At 47.8% G+C, this 20,583-nt stretch overlaps 1 protein-coding gene across 1 annotated transcript in view; it reads left to right on the forward strand.

Moving 5' to 3' along the window:
- Positions 1-17,970, forward strand: part of B4galt1 (beta-1,4-galactosyltransferase 1) — a 48,350-nt gene extending 30,380 nt beyond the window's left edge. The window contains exons 3-6 of the mRNA XM_041667645.1: positions 9,218-9,405; positions 12,630-12,752; positions 14,800-14,904; positions 15,314-17,970. Coding sequence (XP_041523579.1) covers positions 9,218-9,405; positions 12,630-12,752; positions 14,800-14,904; positions 15,314-15,446 — 549 coding nt within the window. The 3' untranslated portion in view covers positions 15,447-17,970. The remainder of the gene's footprint in view (positions 1-9,217; positions 9,406-12,629; positions 12,753-14,799; positions 14,905-15,313) is intronic.
- The last annotated feature ends 2,613 nt before the right edge of the window (positions 17,971-20,583 follow it).

Raw genomic sequence — 20,583 nt, forward strand, 5'->3', positions numbered from 1 at the left:
TTAATAACAGCTAATTACCTTGATTCCGTCTTTCCCCTCTCCCCATTCTTCCTGCTTCTTGCCTCTGCCTGGTACTTTGCTGATAAGTTCTTTATTGTTTTTCCTGCCTCCTGCTTTATCCCAACACAGTAACAATATCAGGGTCTTGCCTACCACCCGTTGGGACCTCTGTATGGTCAGAAGATAGTAGATACTGGCGTGAGTCAGACGACAGGCCCAGAAGTCTCAGGGACCATGTCTTATCAACTTCTTCAGAGAGGTCCCCCACACAGAAATGAACTCCTACAAGTTTTTACGGTTTATACTTCTGTCTGTAGGAAGCTGTTGACCTTGTTCAATGTAGGCTCCCCAACCACTGTGAAACTTAAAGCTCAAAAGAAGTGTGCTGGAGAGGTGTGGGAGGGGCTTCCCAGCTGTTAGAGGGGAGCAAGTCTGGCTTTTGTCCTTTGGGTTTCTGTTTCTCCTCCTGCCGTAGCATGTGTGGATCCTGTTAGAGATCCTGCACACCCTACTTAGTGCCATGTCCTGCTCTGAGACATAGATATCCAGCTAAGGCCAGCACTGGGGCGGACCTTGATGTGGAAATGAATGTCAAGGTATCAAATAGCAAACAGGATGCCTTCTGTCCCACATAGTTTATAGTCAGGGAAGGACAGAGCCAGGGAATAGAAAGGTGTTGCCACCTGGTAGCACCAACCTTAAATGAAAAAGAAGAAAGAAGAAAGGCCAGATGCTTTGAAGATTGTCTTTCATAAAAAATACACACTATTACACTGGGTCATAACCGTGACCGTCCTTTGTCCCAGACTCAGCAACTAGGAATTGTTTCTGCAGTTTCGTTCATTTTGCTTCTGACACTTCACGTCTCCTCACTCAGCTACTCAAGACCTTTCTGGTTCTGACCACATCACTTACCCTCTTTAAACCCTTCAACAATGTCCCCACTGCCGCAGGCCAGGGCCAGAGTGGTCTGAGACCTTAGCTGGGATACTACCTGGAGACTGGTCCTGACCTACCTCCAACCACTTCTTCCCCATCCGTCACCCTTCACACAGACGCCTGTCCCCTCCTCCGTGTGCCTTTGCTTACACTGCCCCTGCCTCTGTCCATGCCCCCCACCATGACTTTTTCTGAATGTGTTTTAAGCTTCTCTCCTCTGCCTCATTCCTCTGCCTCAGTAGCTCTGTGAAGCCCCTGGAGTAGAGGTGACTTCTCCCTCTTCACTGTTTCTGATCTACTTGATGCAAGAGACAGTCATATTTTTTGTGCCTCATCTTGACCTTGGATTCCCAGTCCCCAGCCAGACTCATCCCCACGTCTCTGACCATGCAGCTCCTCCAGAGTCCAGTACGGACTCAGCAGGGTTTGGAATATGGAGAATCTGTCCTTGCGTCCTGTCCATTTATTTATACCCACACTCAGGATGTCTGTTCCTGGCTCTCTGGCTGGGTCCATCACTGCTGAAAGCAAAGTCTCCTTTCCTAGCTTGGCCAGATCATGTCCCTTGTAAAATTGGCACTGCCCCTCCCACAGGATCCTTTCCCTGAAGTCCCTGTGAATTGCTGACTAGGACATAGGTTATCTACAGTACATCCCTTGGGTAACCTTCCTTTTCGGGAAAGATACAATATACTTTATCCCTGTGTTTGTTCACGGTCATAAAACTCATTTTTGACCCTTACATGGTCAATGATTCATACCTGTGATTGTAGTAAGAAAGAGGAGGATTACAAGTTCGAGATCAGCTCCACTACGTAGTGTGTTAAGGCAAGCCTGGACTACATATCAAGACCAAAATCAAAAGCAAAGTCTCTTGTGTTCTTTTGTATCTTGACTTTCTTTGGTGAGGGCTTCTCATCTGTCCCTGCTATGAAGGCTGTAGAGGTAAGCATGTCATGGCCAGACATGGGATTAGACAGAGGTGCTAAGGAATATCCTACTTGTCATGTTTGTTTCCAGAACGTACCACAGGCACTTGCCCATGTGAGACGGGCAGCGACTTATGTGTAATAGCCACAGAGTCCCCAGGATCCTGTCTCATTTGTTTTGTTTCCAGGCAGACCTGACTGCACAGGCTTTGGGGAAGCAGAAGAGCACAGCCTGGGCTAGGACGGCAGATGGTGCTTTGGCTGGCTGTGATGTGACTTTGTTCTGTCTCCGTTTTTTTTTTTTTTTTTTTTTTTTTTTTTTTAACTTTTTATTTATTTAACTTTATTATGTTCGTTGGTGTGAAGGTGTCAGATCTCATGGAACTGCATTTTCAGACAGTTGTGAGCTGCCATGTGGGTGCTGGGAATCGAACCCGGGTCCTCTGGAAGAGCAGTCAGTGCTCTTAACCGCTGAGCCATCTCTCCAGCCCCCCTGTCTCCGTTTTTTATTTTGAAGATGGTTTGTCAAAAGTGTGTGTGTGTGTGTGTGTGTGTGTGTTTGTGTGTGTGTGTTAGTGCAGATGCCCACAGAGGCCAAAAGAGGCATCAGATCCACTGGAGTTTGAGTTGTGACCAGTTGTCAGCCTCCTGATGTGGATACTGGGACTGAAACTCAGGTGTGTATTCTACACCACAGAGCCATCTCCAGCCCCTGACTCTGTGAACTGTTTTAGGCTATCACATGTCATGTCTGTCAGCTTGTGGCTGTAGTTTGAGATAGACTTTTGTACCCTCTGTGAGCAAGAAGCGCCATTGCTGCACTTGTCATAGGCTGTGGTCCAGCCAACAGAATTCCTCCAAGAGGTCAGGATCTGTTGTGGTGAGGCATGAGGGTGTTTTATGGCCCCCATAGTTATGGCCTCCAGGAGGTCAGGATCAGTTGTGGTGAGGCATGAGGGTGATTTATGGCCCCCATAGTTATGGCCTCCAGGAGGTCAGGATCAGTTGTGGTGAGGCATGAGGGCGGCCTGTGGCCCCCATAGTTTGGCTTCTGCCTTGACCATCTCTGTGTCACCCCTGTCACTTGTGTCTGGTATTTCCTCCTCCAGCTGTCAGTGGATTGTAGGGGGATGGGACTTAGGTAGTGGGAGGGCTCAGGTTCACCCCCCCTTTCCTTGGGACATTTGGACCTCTCGGCTTGCTGGCTGGCACAGAGGTGGTGTGGGAAGGTTGGGAGTGTCTGCCACCCAGTCTGAGTGCTACCCTCTGCTCTGCTGTCCCCTCTCTGACCAAGTCTGTGTATTCTCCTGGGGAGTGCATCTTAGCACTTACTGGTCCTCAGTTGCTAGTGAGTAGCCCCAGATATTGTTCTGGGAAACGCCAGTTTGTCTCTACACGCCCTTGGTTCCACAAACGGGAAATGATAAGTATTTGAACTTCGCCTCAAAACAAGGGTGATCTGGATAGGTCCCTTTCCCTGGTGCAGCCTGGTTTGCCTGTCACCCATCTCTTTTTGCATATGCCTCCTTTTTCCTTTGTCCTTCTAGCGGGGGACTTTTGCCTTTACTTGTTAATCCTGTTAGCAAAGCAAGCTGAAGGAGAAGCTCCTATTTGCGGGTGGGCAGCTTCTTACTCTTCACCCACCTTCTCTTCTGTCCTCTCTGCCTCCTCCAAAGAAAGAAAAGTCGACTTACCTACTGCTGCTCTTCCTAACTACTGCCACCACCGCTGCCACCACCGCCAGTGCCACTGCCTCCCTGGTAATGTTCTCACATCTGACAGTGCCGGGCCTTGCTGGCCAGGGGAAGCTATGAATAAGCCCATGACTGGGCTGTCCTCCAGCTGTGGGGCCTCCCAGACAAGCACAGGACTGCTGTGGGCTTTCTGGGAAAACATCGAGATCAGTGGAAAGCCAGCTCATGGTGCAGAGCCTGAGAGACTTCGCTGTCTTTAGAGTAGACGCTGCTAGAGCTAATAGTGTATGTATATAAATGTTTATATCTTGCCTTTCTCTTCGGGTCCATTTCATTAACATCTTCCCACGCTGTTTCATAGTCTCCATATTCATAACTTCCGTGCTTTCATAGTTGTTGATCCCTGAGTTCTACCGTAATTACTGTTTCCTTTATTAGAAGCCTAATAAACAGTGGCAAACATCCTCAAGTGTCAGGTTTGCTCTGTCTTGGCTTCTGAATTCAAGATTGTTTCCCCAGGCTGGATTTTCAGACATAGGATAGGATAGTTAAGAAATACTAATACTGATACAAATAGACAAACTGGTTTTTGAAAGAGAAGTTTTTATTTTAACCTGTGTCTTACACATCCTGGAAGTGTTCAGTACCATCTGTGGCTGTATTTTGCAGGAAGTCTTTGTGCCTTGGGCCCAGAAAGAGGCAAGCCTTCTAAGGCTCTGGCCTTGGAGAAACTACAGTTCTAAGCTGACCTCCGCATACATCACCCCCAACCTGTGACTTGGAAAGCAGATGTGCCCCATCCTTTTGAGTGACTGCTTCAGCTAACCGAGAACTGTCTCCTAAATAGTATGGGCCATCTTTCTGAAGGCCTGTGTCTTTCACTCACTGGGTGAAACACTTAAGCCTCAGATTCAAGTTTTGTTGAGGACTGTGTCTAAGCCCAAGACCACCATGTTATGGATAAAAACTAGAACCCACCTGCTAGGAACTCAAAGAAGAATGGCTATTACCCACCACAGTCCCCTCTAGTCTGTCTGCAGTTCTAAGATGCACACCGAGGCTGCAGGGATGCCCAGTCAGAGCTTTCCCAGCCCCAAATCCTAACCTTCTCACAACCCACTCAGTCGAGGTGTGGGTGGCTTTGTAATGGGGCCACAACAACCAAATCTCTCCCGTCACAGATATTCGGATTTGTAGAGAATCTGGGGAGCAATTTTGTTGTTGAGCTGTCTTGTGCCAGAGGAGAGGCATGTGTGGCTTATCCCCAGTCCATCTAGGTCTCAGGATGTAGCTGCTGATGGCACACATGGGCCTGCATTCCTGGAAGGCAGAACGATTGGGCAGAATGAATATTCGAGAGGTTGTTGGGACATGGACAAGGTGAACCATGGCTTTCTGTGGCTGCTCCTCTGACCTTTGTTGCAATCAAGGGACTTCTCCTCTTGTCTTTCCTAGCTGCCCTCGAGATTTTCCTGGAGCCTAGACTAGACTCTGGTACCTATCCTGTCCTCCTCCTCCCCCAAAAGGCTCTTAGAAGTATACACATGTAGGGACAGGGGCATGAGAAGGAAGTGGAGCCTCTGAGAGCTCAGAGGAGGAATTGAAAACTTACCATTACTTCCTAGGCTTGTGTGGGGGTCATAAAACAGCTTTCTAATGGGCTGGTCTACCTGCCTTTACTTGGATAGAGACACAAATCCCCCCTGATATGCAAAACATAGTGTAAGGCTCCCTGTAGCCTAAATGGGAAGCCAGAACCTTTGAGTACCTCAGCAAGGGCCCACCTTCCTCTCTGCCTGTGGACTGCCCCACCTCCATCTCTGTTTTGAATTCTTGTAATTTTGAAAATGTTCCTAGTTCTTCACATCCTCTTACTGTCTGGTGCCTTTCTGCGCCCCCACCCCACCTCCACACTCAGAGTCGCTGCTCTCATCTGCAGCCTCAGTCACTCAGAGATTTGAGCTATTTCTGGCCTCTCTTCTTTCTTCCTGTTTCTCCCTCTAATTAGGAAAAGGTAGCTATAATCTTGTCTACCAATGTAAAGTATGGGAAGAAGCTCACTTTTAAAAACTGGGTCATGCTGGTCATGGTGGTGGTGCATGCCTTTAATCCCAACACTCAATCTCTGTGATTTTGAGATTTTGAGGCGAGCCTGGTTCACACAGTAAGATCCTGTCTCAAAATACCCTAAACAGACCAAAAATAGAGAGTCAGTTTTTAGAGAGCCGCTTGCTTTGGTGTGAAGCTTCCCTTCCACACGCGGTCTTCCCCTGTGCGTTCCCACACTTTACCTTGGTCTCTGAAGGACCCCTTTCTGTTGCTGCTGGAGTCTCCATCACGTGAGCCTAGGCTTGCTCAGTTAAACCTAATCCTTTTTAGCAATTTCCTGTCTGTCAGAGAAGCAGGAACTGATGGGACTATTGAAGCTGGCAAGAAAGGTCATAAGTAAACTCTATAGAAGACAGTCCCCAGGAGTGTTAAAAAAAAACAGCCGTGTGACTCAAGAATCATTCTGATAGTTCCAGACGGATGAAAAACTGTTTCCATAATTGTGGTAGTAGCTGAATTGTCACCAGGTAGGGTACTAAGGCCTTTTATGACCTATTTAATTTATTACAACTCATCTGGTATCTTCCCATGTAACAAAGCAGGAAACTGAGGCCCAGAGGTGCGATTTCCCCATTCACTTCACTGGACATGGAGCAAAGTGTGTGTCTTGTTTCAGCTGGGTTTTTCAGCCTGACCTGGCATCAGGTACTTGATGAGTTTGAGTGAGTGAAGTGGCAGGAGGTTTGTGTGAGGAGGGGTGAGAAGAAGGCTTGGGGGAGGGGTCCTCCCATCTCTCGGGAGGTGGAGGGGTACATTTTAGAAAAAGATGATTGGAAGCTGACACACAGTAGCATGGACAAACTTTAATCCCAGCACTCATGAAGCAGAGGCAGGTGAACCTCTGATCTGAGGCCAACCTGGTCTACAGAGTGAGTTCCAGGACAGTCAGGACTGTCACACAGAGAAACTCTGTCTTGAACCCCGACCCCCCCTCCCCCCCGCCACCGCCAAAAAAAGATAGTTGGGTTTGCCTTCACCCAAAGAAACCTAGAAAATACTTTACTTTTCTGCAGTCTCAAGGGAGGAAGAGGAAGAAACACACATTCTGCCCAGCTTCCCGTTTCAGGTTCCTGGTGGGCCACAGCACACCTGCTCAATTGTACCATCTACTTCCTCTCTTCCTTGTTCTTACAAGTAACTGGTTGGGAAGGAGGCTTAGGAGGAAGAATGTGGTTCAGGTTATTTGGAAAATTGTCTGACCAGTTCTAAATGTGGTTCAGATGCCAAGGTCCTTTCTGAGCTACAGGGAGTCTGTTACACGGCCCTAAGCCAAAGGCAGGTCTCCTGGACTTCTCCAGGCTGCGACTGTTTATGGCCTATGGTTCCAAGGTTTTAGCTCCTGCAAGGTATACTCTACTAGCCCAAGGCCGCGATTAGCTCAGACAGTCATTGCCAGTGGGTCTTGTGGGATGGAGAGGGCCACCAGGAGCCCCCACCCCAGGTGGTGGGAGTGTACTCCGAGAGTCTCTTACAGAGGGGTTAGAGGCTTTGGGAATGTGTCCCTTTCACTTGTTAGGAAAGTTCTCACTGGGGCTTTGTGCTCCTAAGTGTAATTAGGGTTGGGACAGTGGTTGTTAAAAGATTGTCAAGATAAACTGGGCGGTGGTGGCACACGCCTTTAATCCTAGCACTCGGGAGGCAGAGGTGGGCAGAACTGAGCCTGGTCTACAAAGCAAGTTTCAGGACAACGAGGACTGTTACACAGAGAAACTCTGTGTTGGAAAAGGGAAAAAAAAAAAAAAAGGATGTCAAGATGGTCAAGCCATGCACCACAAGGGTAGAAACAATTCCTCTATGCCTTGTACACTAGCAATATGTTGTTATGGTAACAGGAATTCCCATAACTTCTCAGTTTTCCTATTCAATTTCTACTCTTTGGACTTTTTTGCCCCATGTCTTACATGAAATTAATTGAACCCAGGATTTCTGATCAAGTCTTTGCGGTAGAGCAGCCAAATAACACAGTGTTCCTTTGGGCACAGCTTTCTTTCACTGTGCTTAGTTGAAGGGCTTTGTTAGGGCTGGAGAAAGAAGCTCTTGTGTGCTAAGTGGTTTCTTAATTTATTCATTGTTTGCTGACTTCCGGGTACCTGCCTTTCTCTGAGTAGTTTGTTTCTGTTATCTACCTGATGGCCTGTGGTACCAGCTTCCCAGTTTTCATCCAGGCACAGGATGCAGGCACAGGACTGCAGGCCCTTGTGGGACAGTGGTCCTCAAAGTGGAGGTCCCAGGCTCTTGATCCCAAGAGTTCCAGGGAAAAGAGCCTAAGCAGGGATTCCAAAGTATGGGGCTTCAGCGCCTCATGGCACGGCTACGAGGTCAAAAGGAAAGCACATGTTCAGGAAGGGCCCTATGAGTTGCTTAGTGTTGAGGGCAGCAAAGCTGATGCTGGGGCCATCTCTGCTGACCTTGGACCAGGAGCTGTAAGAGAAGATACCCCCAGAGGAACCCTCAAGGAGCTGCTTTGGTGGGAACTTTACAGAAAGTGCCACCATCTGCCTCTGTACATTGAAACTTGTCCATCAGTCTGTCCATCCATCCAGTCCAATCCATCCATCACATCTATCCATCCATCCATCCATCCTTCACATCTATCCATCTGTCCGTCCGTCCGTCCATCGTTCATCCATTCATCAAGCTTGACAGCAACTATTATGTTTTTATTTTATGACAGTGGGGCACTAGGTGAATAAAACACAAAAATGTAAGTTCTTTATCACGCTTATTTTCATGGACAATTCTGGAAATACACAGGTAAGTCATTAAAATATGAAGTATCTTCTCTGTCATCAGACTTGGCAACATGAGCCCATCAGCTGGACGGAAGCAGGCACTTTGTCTGTAGCTCTAACGTATGTCCAATGGCTTCCTGCTGTCCACTGTTAACATTATGAGGGTGAGGACCCAGTGGGCTTCACCACATTCCTGCAGCACCTAGTGCTGATCTGACATTCATGTAGAAGTCCAAAAATATGACAGTCAGGCACCTCATTTTCACTGTTTCCTGTGTTTTTCCCCTGGAGTCTGTTTGTAGTAATATAAATAACATATGACATATGTTTAAATGCCTTTTCACCTTTCCTTTTAGCGTTACACACATGCACACACAATAACACGCACACACAATAACACGCACACACACACACACACTTTAAAACAGAGTCTTACTGTATTCCAAGCTGCTCTGAAGTTTTCTGTTCAGCCCTGGCTGGTCTCAGACTCATATTCTACATACTTGTTTGACCAGTTCCCCAGGGATGCTTATGTAACTGGCGCAGTCTGCTGCAGCGATGCCCACTCCACAGTGAACAGTGCTAGTCACAGGTTGTCACATGCCTGTAAGCCCTTCTCCCAGACAGATTCCAGGAGTGGGGTTGTTGACTCAGAGGGCTGACACTCAAGACTGATGTGTGCAGTGAGGGCAGAAAAATGAGGCCCGCCAGTTAACTGATGACCATGTGTAGCAGGCAAGTTACTGGTCCTTGTGAGTGTTCTCTTCAGAGGTCCTGTGGATCTGACACCAACCACTTCTTGTTTCTGCACCAGGCTGGAGAAACCATGTTCAATCGAGCTAAGCTCCTCAATATTGGCTTTCAAGAGGCCTTGAAGGACTACGACTACAACTGCTTTGTGTTTAGTGATGTGGACCTCATTCCCATGGATGACCACAATGCCTACCGGTGTTTTGCGCAGCCAAGGCACATTTCTGTTGCAATGGACAAGTTCGGGTTTAGGTAAGACATAGTCAGCAAGAGCCTGCCGCAAATGTGCTACGTTTTAGGTGTGGTCTGTTTCCAAGAAGAACATGGGCTTCCACTCAAACATGGGACTCTAAGTTTCCTGCCAAAGAGCTGGTGGAAAGGTCAGATATTCCTATCCCCAGGGGCAGCAGTGTGATCCAAACCTTATTGACACGTGGAACATAGCCTTACGGTCAGTTGTTTAATCTGAAAAGTCCAAAGGCCAGGAATAGTATGTATATGGATAAAAGTGCACACCTTTAATTCCAGCACTCCAGAGGCAGGTGGATCTCTACAGTTTAAGGCTAGCCTGGCTACATACCAAGTTCTAGGACAGACAGAGCTTTGTGCTAAGACTATCTTAAAAAAAAAAAAAAATCTAAGTAAGTAGATGGCTGCATTTTTGTTTCACAGTTGACATCCTTATTTGCACTAAGCATGGAAATCTTTGAATTACTCATATTTGAAAAGCATTATCTTTCCTTCGTTAAGTAAACTGAAGCTCCAGGAAGCTGTGCTGCACCTACTTGGTTCAGGCTGGGTCCGCGTATACTTGGCCTGTGCAGATGGCCTTTGTGGGTATACAACTGCTCTCTGTCAGGCTGGGTTATTCTATCCTCTCTTTCTACTTCCCTTGATGGGGGGCATGAGCCATAGCACCGTCTAGAACATGGGACTCCCTATGTCAGAGCTGTTCGGGGGTCTAAACAGAGGGTCACATTTAGGTTCTTCTAGAACTAATCTGTGCCCACTTGGGTCCTTCCTCCTTCTGGGTGTCTTCCCTTTAATGGGTTTGTTCTTTGACCGTCTTATTCCTCTCTTGAAGTGTGATGATGCGGCCCAAGTAACCACTTATTTTGTTACTGTACCGCCAACAGGGACTTACAAACATCCTATGATGTTTGGTAAATAGAGCAGGTATATAAGAAAAATAACAGCAAAACTGAATTTAGTCGAGATAGCAGGTACTTCCAGTGAAACAGGAATCTGTTTTTAGAATAGCATTGATTAAAAAGACCAGTTGCTAGCCTAGCCACCTTTGCTTAACCGACATTAAAGATCTAGGCATAGGAGCCGGAACCATAGCTCGGTGATAGAGTAGTTGCCTGGCGTGCTTGAGGCCCTGGATTCAGATCCCAGTTCTGTACTTGCCCCCCCCCCCAAGAAAAGGTGTGTGAGGTGTGCCAAAAATGGATGATCTGATCCTTTACTGATAGCATCTTAATCTGAATTCATTGCTTTAGATTTATTCAAGCAGAACCCCAGGGACCTTTGAAAAATAGTCCTTCCAAGTCAATGAAAGTATCTGTCCCTGTAATTGTAACAATTGGGAAACTGAGGTCGGGAGGGTCATCTGTCCAAAGCTATCCCAGGTGACTTAGGGAGTGAGACCAGGATGGGGTGTGTGTGTAATGGATGGGGTGTGCATGTGGTGTGTGTGTAATGGATGGGGTGTACGTGTGGTGTGTGTATAATGGATGGGGTGTGCGTGTGGTGCGTGTATAATGGATGGGGTGTGCGTGTGGTGCGTGTATAATGGATGGGGTGTGCGTGTGGTGTGTGTGTAATGGATAGGGTGTGTATAATGGGGAGTAGGTGTGTGTATAATGGATGGGGTGTGCGTGTGGTGTGTGTATAATGGATGGGGTGTGCGTGTGGTGTGTGTAATGGATAGGGTGTGCGTGTGGTGTGTGTATAATGGATGGGGTGTGCGTGTGGTGTGTGTGTAATGGATAGGGTATGTATAATGGGGAGTAGGTGTGTATATAATGGATGGGGTGTGCGTGTGGTGTGTGTGTAATGGATGGGGTGTGCGTGTGGTGTGTGTGTAATGGATGGGGTGTGCGTGTGGTGTGTGTGTAATGGATAGGGTATGTATAATGGGTAGTAGGTGTGTATATAATGGATGGGGTGTGCGTGTGGTGTGTGTATAATGGATGGGGTGTGCGTGTGGTGTGTGTGTAATGGATAGGGTGTGCGTGTGGTGCGTGTGTAATGGATGGGGTGTGCGTGTGGTGCATGTATAATGGATGGGGTGTGTATAATGGGGAGTAGGGTCCGAGTTCCAAACACTGTGGCAGGTAACTGTAGTCTTAGCACTTGGGAGGCCAAGAAAGGCAGGAAATTGTGAGTTCGAGCTGGTCTGGGATACAAAGTGAGACCCTTGTCCACACACAACTTCCTCCCCAGAAAGAAAAGGAACCACTATCATCTTCAGATGTGTCTTCTGGTGGTTTGGCTGGCGTTTTCCTTAGTTGACAGGATGGTTCTCAGTCTCACTGGAGTCCAGCAGAAACCTAAATGTCATTTGGAGCTGTGCTTAGTGTAACAGGAAACTGAAGACTTTGAGGGCCCTTGGGCAGACCTTTGCCTTTGGGGCAGAGGCTAACTTTCCTAACCATGACGGTGTTATAACACACACACACATATATAAGGGTAAATACATCTATATCTATATTTATATCTGTCTTTGAAAGATAGATAAAAGTGCATAGAAGGACAAAAGGTACCATGACTCAGTACTTGGAAAAGTACTGGAAAAGTAGGCTCGTCATCTTGCTAAGTCAGGATAAAATTTGAGGCAGTTTCCAGAGATGTAGCTGCCATGGTTAGGGTCTTTGGAAGAGAGAGAGATTGGTAGACATGAAGAACAAAGAAGCATGGTGTGTCCATGGGCAGAGCGGCCTGAATGAGCGCGTCTTTGCAGGAACAAGGTAACAGGAAGCAGATTCCAGAGCCACAGTAGCAGAACTGCTTAGCCTTCCTGGAACCGACTGGTTTTCTATATAAGCGTAGGTACAGTACTGTACTCTTGGGGGGAAACTTCTATAGATGTGTGTCTCTAAGAGAATCTGAACACGGATACAAAAGCAAATTAAACAGCAAAAGGTACCATTTGGTTCAGGGCTGGAAAGATAGTTAGCAAATAAACTAACTTTCTAAAGGGGAGGGGGAAAAACAAATTAAATAAAGATTTCCTCTTAGTAACTAAGAAAAAAGCTTCAAAAATATTCACTGTGGCCAGGTGCCTTTAATCCCAGCACTTGGGAGATAGGTAGGCAGATCTTTGAGTTCAAGGTCAGTCTGGTCTACACAGTGAGTTGTATCCCAGGGATACAGAGACCTTGTCTCAAAGAGAGAGATAAAAGTTGGTGTATTCCAGTCCAAGCTTGAGTCAGAGCGTACTAACCCGGCCTGTGTATGTGCTTCCTCCCCAGCCTGCCCTACGTTCAGTACTTTGGAGGTGTCTCTGCTCTCAGTAAACAGCAGTTTCTTGCCATCAATGGATTTCCTAATAATTACTGGGGCTGGGGAGGAGAAGATGATGACATTTTTAACAGGTAATGCTCACAGCTCCTATCTCTCTGGTCTCTCAGGCTTCACTTCCAGTTTTGAGTCAGTGCTCAGTTATTCTGGGAGGATTAACACCCGGGGAGGGAGCAGCCCCCACTCCGCCCCTGCACATAGGTCCTCCGAGTGCATCGCAGAGCCCTTAGAGAAATGGGCTTCTGGAGTTTTTACAACAGCTTTGGTCCTCCGAGTGCATCGCAGAGCCCTTAGAGAAATGGGCTTCTGGGGTTTTTACAACAGCTTTGGGAAATGTAAGCTAGCAGTGGATAGAGGGGCAGGTTTACTTTGACTTCCTACATGGGCTTTGTTTTCTCTACCAAAGAAGCAGACCTGTGTCCTATGTAAAGGGCTGGGGAGATGACTCAGAGGGGAAACCACTTCCCTTTGCGAGCATGAGAGCTGCAGCCTCAGCAGCAGTGTGGAGGCAGATGTGCATCTGCGCGACTGGGACATGGGCACGGGGGCCCCAGATCGGAGGCTCTTCTTTTAAAGACTGCATCTCACTCCAGTCCCTTTTTGGTAGAGCGCAAGTTTCCTCCCACAGAATCTTTGTGCCGTATTGTTATTTTGGAAATTTTAACCACAGATAAGAAAAGACAGAGTAGGGGGCCGGAGCGATAGCTCAGCAGTTAAAAGCACATAACACTTCTGCAGAGAACCCAGATTTTGTTCCCAGCACCCTTCTCAGGTTTAGGTGTTTCACAGCTGCCTGTGACTCCAGCTCCAGAGGATCCAGGGCTTTTTCTCTAGAGTCTGAAGGCATCTTCACTCAGATACACACACACACACATACACACACACACACACACACACACACACACACACACACGCTAATTAAAAATAAAAGACATCAGGCAGGCACAGTAGAACACTTGGGAGTCAGAGGCAGGCGGATCTCTCTGAATTCAAGACTAGTCTGCTCTACAGAGTGAGTTCCACGGCAGCCACAGTTACATAGTGATACCCTTTCTCAAAAACAAAAAAAGAAAGAAATAGTTTAGTGAGCCTGGTCCATGCTCATTATGCCGTGACCAGTCTTACCACATCCACAGCCCCAGTCACTTTTAAAACGTGCAAACCCAGCCAGGTGGTGGTGGCGCATGCCTTTAATCCCAGTACTTGGGAGGCAGAGCAGGTGGATCTCGAGGCCAGCCTGGTCTACAAAGCAAGTTCCAAGATAGCCAGGACTGTTATACAGAGAAACCCTGTCTTGGAAAAAAAAAAAAGCAGGTGGTAAAATCCATCTGGGAGCCAACCTGAACCCATTACCTGAATTGAGATACATTTGATGAGTTAGCAGAGGTATCTGTCAGAAGAACATCCATGCCATTCAAGGTTACCGCTGTGTTAGAACTTGCCAAAGCTCCAAGTCCTTAATAAGGACCTTGAGAAAACACTTGAGCATCGGAGTGTGCAAACTGGTTATCAAGTGTGCACACCTGAGTGTCTGTTGCATACAGAGCATGGAAAGGCCCATCCAGCAGGGAAGATGCTAAGCACCTTGACACAGGGTTCAGACACACCTACACCCTCAGCACCTTCCCTGGGCAAGCCTCCTGGAGTGCTGTGGCAGTGCACAGAGCTGATAGCATACCAAAGGGCTGGGGAGGGAAGAGACATTGAGGGCAGGACTAGAAAGATAGAGCAGTACATGGATGGGGTAGCTCTCCAAGAGATAAAGGCTTTATGTACCTGCTTACTGTATTCCAAGCATGAAGATGAACCCACAGGGAAAACATTGCCAGAAACATGCAACTCATCCATCTCGGCCAGTCTGCCCCTGTCTTGGATATTTGATGCTTTGATTTGAGGTCTTAATGGGCAGACACTACAAATTGCAGAATTGGTCATTTCAGGATATTGGGAAGGAGTCTAACTTTTAACTAAAGTCTTTCTGGGCTATGTCCCGGCATGATGCTGAGGGGCTGAGCTTAGTGAACAGCTTTTAGGTCCATGGATGAGTGCACAGTCTCCCAGCTGGGCTGCTAGAGCCATGCCTTATGACGCTTTGGTGACGATTGTCCCTTCACTCTGCAGAATAGTTCATAGAGGCATGTCTATATCGCGCCCGAATGCTGTGGTCGGAAAGTGTCGCATGATACGACACTCAAGAGACAAGAAAAATGAGCCCAATCCTCAGAGGTATGTCCTGTGTGTGTCCTCTTTTGGTTAATGTTAGATTTATTTGATAGTATGTATATGAGTGTTTTACCTGCACGTAAGTATGTGCACTACATGTGTGCTGGCTGCCCTTGGAGGTCAGAAGAGATCATCTGGTCCTCTGGAACGATCGTATAGGTTTCCTCTGCAAGAATAGCCAGTGCCATCTTTCCAGCTCCCTATTCGTTCTTGGTCATTCTTGTTTCTTTAAAGCTGGGTAGGCCTGTAAGTCAGAGGCTTTGCACAGAGCCTGGCCCTCCACTGAGGTAGAGGTATTCCATCTGTGGTAACCATACTCAGCCAAGGGCTGTTGGGGAAGATGTCCAGATGTTGACCAGTTTTTCAAGATTTATATTTTAACCCGTTTTCTTTGTTCTTTTTCTCCTGGTAGGTTTGACCGGATTGCGCACACAAAGGAAACTATGCGTTTTGATGGTTTGAACTCACTTACTTACCAGGTGTTGGAAATACAAAGATACCCATTATATACCAAAATCACAGTGGACATCGGGACACCGAGATAGCATTTTGGAACAAAATAAGAGACCTGAAAATGGCCAGGGACCTCAGACCTGTGTCTCTGCCAGTCGACTGGGCTGGTCCCTCGCATTTGTATAATCCGAATGATAGTTGTCCTTGCTATCATCCTGACGTCTTTCCAGATGCCCAGGGTGAATGTTAATGTTTGCCTTGAACCTGGCTGGGCACTGGATGAAATTCTACCAGGTGTTGGTCAGTGGGAAAAAGGTCAGCCTTTGGAGGCTTCTTGGTCACAGCCCTGTATCACCTCTCCAAAGAGGCAGAGCTGTACACAGAGCATAACTGAGTGACTGTGGCTCTCATTCCCACTGCTGAAACATGGGTAAGACTTGGCTTTAATTGGTGACGTTTATACTCTATGACAGATTGGAGGCTGCTGCTGGATTCAGATTGATGTGATATTCTTGGATTTTTTTTTATACAAAAATCAAATTTCAATCAGTCTCATGTCCTGTGCCTGTCCTATGTTCTCTCATTGGTGTGAAGCTTGATGCACACCAATGTGTGTGCTTTCTTAGCAAAAGAAGTTTAAAACTTGAGCCTGGAGCTTGGTGCCCTGTTAGGGTGTGGATTCCAAGGCCTTGCACTCAGAGCAGGGGCCTTGGGTACTCTCAACTCACATGGCCTGTCTTCAAATCCCTGTCTGATTTCTGAATGTAAAGTTTTGGGGGTTTTGGGGGGCTTGTTTGTTTGTTTATTTGTTTTTTAAGAAGCAGTTTGCAGTGTTTTAAAGAATAAATCGAGTTCTGATTATGCTATAGCTTGTTTTTATGTTGATCCAAATTGAAATAGCTATTGAGTGTTAAGTCGTGACACTTTATTTTTCTAGGCATGCTATGTAAACTTGAATTTCCTATATATTTTTATTGTGGTATGTTAAATGTGGGGAAGGGATTGAGTATTTTTTAGGGAGAAAAATAATGTATGCTGTAGTGGTCACAAATAAGCCTCTCATTGGGCTGGCAGGCCAGGTTTTGTGAAGAGCAAAATTACCCTCAGGTCCCCTGATGAGGGCAAAGCCTACAGGTCAGCGTTATCCTGCCAGACCTCTGGGTCAGGAATTTAGGAGACTTGGCAGAACTCTCTCTCCACCTCTGGGGAGGGGGGCTCAGTTTCCTAGACCCCCTCAGGGCCCTAGGCTGCGGGCTTGAAGATCTCAGCAGTCAGGGTGGTTCCCATCCATACCATCCCTCAGAGCTTCGTGCCACACTCCCCTCCCCACCCAAAGTGACCAACTCTTACTTTGCTCCTCTTCCTTCTCCCTTTCACTCTTTGCTTCCTTTCCTGAAATTTCCTGTGGCACTCAGGGTCAAACTTGATTCTCCAGCACAATTGTGCCTTTTAATTAGAGGTCTAGAAAGTTCACCAGAACCCACACCCCGTTCTTTCTTGAGAATCCTGGTGCCTATAGAGCCCCTCATGACCACTCAGGGTTTTCGCAGGTGCTTCCCCCACTGCTCAGTCTAACCCACAGGGGTTCCTCACAAACTCGCCCATGCTGGGGTGCAGTGCCTGGGGTCACCGAGATCACTGGAGGCACTCAGACCACCAGGATGAGAGGGTTTGTAAAATACAGCCTGGGTCGAGAGCCCAAAATTAGCAGTCTAATCCCAGAGCTCAGCCTTTTCATGGTAGCAGCCTGGACTCCAGCGAGTGTGGATGATGGCTGGAGGAATGGTCCTGGTCCTACCTGTGCCTTTATGGCTTTGAACGTCACAGTGTCTAACTTGCTGCTTTTTCCAGACACTTTATTTTTAGTGTGTGGGCTAGAAACGATTATTTCCCAACCAAAGCAGGCAGGCTGTGCAAGGTCCATGCTCTCTCGATTCCACGTGCCCCTAGAAGGCCATTAAAACCGAGACTGCCTGCACCGAGAGTTTTGTTTTTCTGTCCCCAGATCCTGACTTTTCCAAAGTGCCTTAGAAGGGAGACAGATGCTGAGTGCTGCCGTCTCTGTCACCTCCTGTATTCCTAAAGCAGAACTGCCTTTACTCTGTTTTGTTCATGTGGTCCTCAGAGCCGAGGGAAATCCTGCCTGCTCCTCCGCCTTCCAGCTTTCTCTGGGGCACCTCAGGCCCAGGGCACAGCGAAGATACTGTCGCCTGGCCCAGGAGAGGCTGTTGTCTGCGTCCTCACTGGGAACTGGAGGATTGAGGAGTCAGCGAACGTTCCCTTTACCTGGGAGTTTGGACCCCGGTGTTATACATACCGTGCCTTTCTCTGTCTGTGTTTTTGCTGGTGACCTGTGTAAAGTGGCCTTTGGGAAAGATCGGTGGCACAGGAAGGCAGGAAATGCCGTGCTGGCCTTCAACCTGGTAGGGTCTGCATTGGGCTCTCTAGATACTTGTGATGCCGTGTATGTATTGCGATATCCTATGTATGCAAGTGTGTGTATTTACCTTTGGGGCTGGGGCGGAGGTGGGGGCGCTGTCTCTCTGACTTTGATGTTCAGAACAGACAACTGTATTTTTTTGCCTTTGAAATGCAGTAATATAACACGAATAAATGACCCTATCTTTGTAACTGTGGTTTTTCTTCTAATTTAAGGGGTTTGGGTAGCTGGGGAAGGAGGCAGCAGCAGGCTACACCTGCCTCCCAGAAGTCACAGTTTTCCTCATCCACCCTTTGTTTTCCTGAAAGTGGGAACCATACCACGCGGAGACTCTTTCAGTCTTCAAGGAGCTGTGTTTAAGCCGATGACCAGTACCTCACAGGTACTCGCTACATGGTATCTGTTCCCAGTTCAAATAAAATTGTCCCTAGCAGTTCCCTGGCCACAGTCTGCTAGTCTCAACAAATGTCAGCTTGGTTAAGGATGGATCAGAGAGGCATTTGTGCAAGGTAAGTCACATGCTGTTATCCCAAAGAGGGTTTCTTGCCAGCCCAGAGAGTTTAGCCAGTGGATCTAAACTAGTTATTAGAATTGGAGGATTAGAACCTAAGGGCCGCCAGTCCTCAATAGGCCAATTAAACATAGTAAAAAGCAGGAAATGGAGACTTATTCACTGTGGGTACTTGTGCTCCTGTGCCCCTCTCCCAAGTCCTTAGCACCCTAACATAGGTTTAGGTTTGAATAGAGGGCAGGAGATACGCGCCTGTCACCATTGCTCCAGTGTGGGAAATCCCTTTCCAGGTGACAGATTTCCTTTTTGCCTGACAAGTGAGCCTTTTCCTCCCAGCATGAGATTCCTGAGGAAATCCCGGGTCCCTGCAGGGTGCAGGGTTTGTCATAGTCACTACAGTGTGATCTCTAAGGGAAGGGGCAGAAGTGTCTCCCCACTTTCACTTAAGATTTGATTTTATTTTGGATTGTGGTTATGTGTGTGGGTACACGCACATGCATGCAGGTGTCTGGGGAGGCCAGAAGAGGGTGTCGTATCCCCTTGAGCTTGAGTTAGAAGTGGTTGTGAGCAGCCGGAAGTGGTTGCTGGGAACCAAATTTGGGTCCTCTGCCAGACAGTATGTGCTCTTAACCACTGAGCCATCTTTTAGAACATCTTCGTTGCCCCAGGACTATAAGAAAAGCATCTTCGTTGTTACCAGCGTCCCAGGTATGTCCTCTCATGTCGTGTGTCAGGCATGACAGTCTCTCACAGGCTGACTGACTAGACTTGAAACAGGCCAAAGGTAGCCAGTGCACAGGAGAGGCGGCTCTGCCTGTCCTACAAGAGTGAAGCAAGGGCCGGGCGCTGGTGGCGCACACCTTTAATCCCAGCACTCGGGAGGCAGAGGCAGGCGCTGGTGGCGCACGCCTGTAATCCCAGCACTCGGGAGACAGAGGCAGATGGTGGTGGCGCACGCCTGTAATCCCAGCACTCGGGAGGCAGAGGCAGGCGGATCTCTGTGAGTTCGAGGCCAGCCTGGTCTACAAGAGCTAGTTCCAGGACAGGAACCAAAAGCTACGGAGAAACCCTGTCTCAAAAATTCAAAAAAAAAAAAAAAAAAGAATGAAGCAAGGGAAATGAGCTTCGGCTAGCCTCCCCAGGGCCCTTGGGTTAGCTATACTGCTGGAGGAATCTGTAGTGTTTTCTGGCCTGAGCATCCATAGGGAATATTCAGAGGTGACGTTCAAACACGATGTACTTTGGCCTTTGGACAGTGCTCTTATGGAGCCTGACGGAAAAACAATGTATTTTCCTTCCCACACGCCATGTCTCTCGGATTGTCCCATCTGACACCAGGTGTATGGACTGTCCCTCCCAACAGGCCCGTCCAGTAGGATACTCTCCAGTGTAATTCACTCTGTTATCCACCTGGAGTCAGAATCTCATACCACACAAGATTGCCCTGGCTCCAACACCAATAGCTAACAGGTTGGGACCTGTACTTCTGACCAGTTGGCTGATCCAGATTCCCAGGATCTTTACTGCAAGGTCAACTAATGTGCCAGGATGAGTCACAGAACTCGGGGAAACACACGTTTACGGTTGATTGTAAGATGGGAGTTCCACCCAGGCCTTACTCCTAGGAACTCAGAGCTGACGCAGAAGGATCACAAAATTTCTGGGCCTGCCTGAGCAGACCAGTGAGGCGCTGTCTCAAAAACACGGAAAGGAGGCTGCTGGAATCGTGCCTTGTGTGGGGGAGACTCTTGGTTCAATCATAGTGAATATGAGTGGTGATAAAGGGTGTTGGGTCTGGGAAGTGGCTCCATGGACCAGAGGGCTTTCTGCTCAAACATAAAACCTGACTTGAAACCCCAGAATCCATGTAAAAAGCCAGGCATGGCTGTAACCTCAGGTATGGAGAGAACAAACCCAGTGTCCTCCTGAGCTTCTTGCACATGCCTGCACATACCTGACACACACACCACACACAGGGTCAGGCCTGTGGGAAGGAGAGAGGAACCCCACGCTTTCTCTGAGTGCACCCCAAAGACATCTCCCTGTGTTATCTATCCAGAGCCTCACCCAAACACTGAACTTCTGGGAAGTTCTGAAGGCTCCATCTTGTGAACCGTTGGTGATCTGCCAAACCTTTAGCCTGGTGTGACTGGGCTGGGGAGGCTGCAAGTTCTTAGCTTCTCCTCATGATTTTTGTCTTCCTAATGGCAGTTTTCATCCAGAGTCCACCAGAAGTCACCTTCTGGAACAAAGGACATGCCTGTCCTGAAGCTGAGCC

This window comes from Microtus oregoni, unplaced genomic scaffold (genome assembly GCF_018167655.1).
Source record: "Microtus oregoni isolate MIOR12 unplaced genomic scaffold, Mior012 000017F_ref0000208, whole genome shotgun sequence".
NCBI lineage: Eukaryota > Metazoa > Chordata > Mammalia > Rodentia > Cricetidae > Microtus > Microtus oregoni.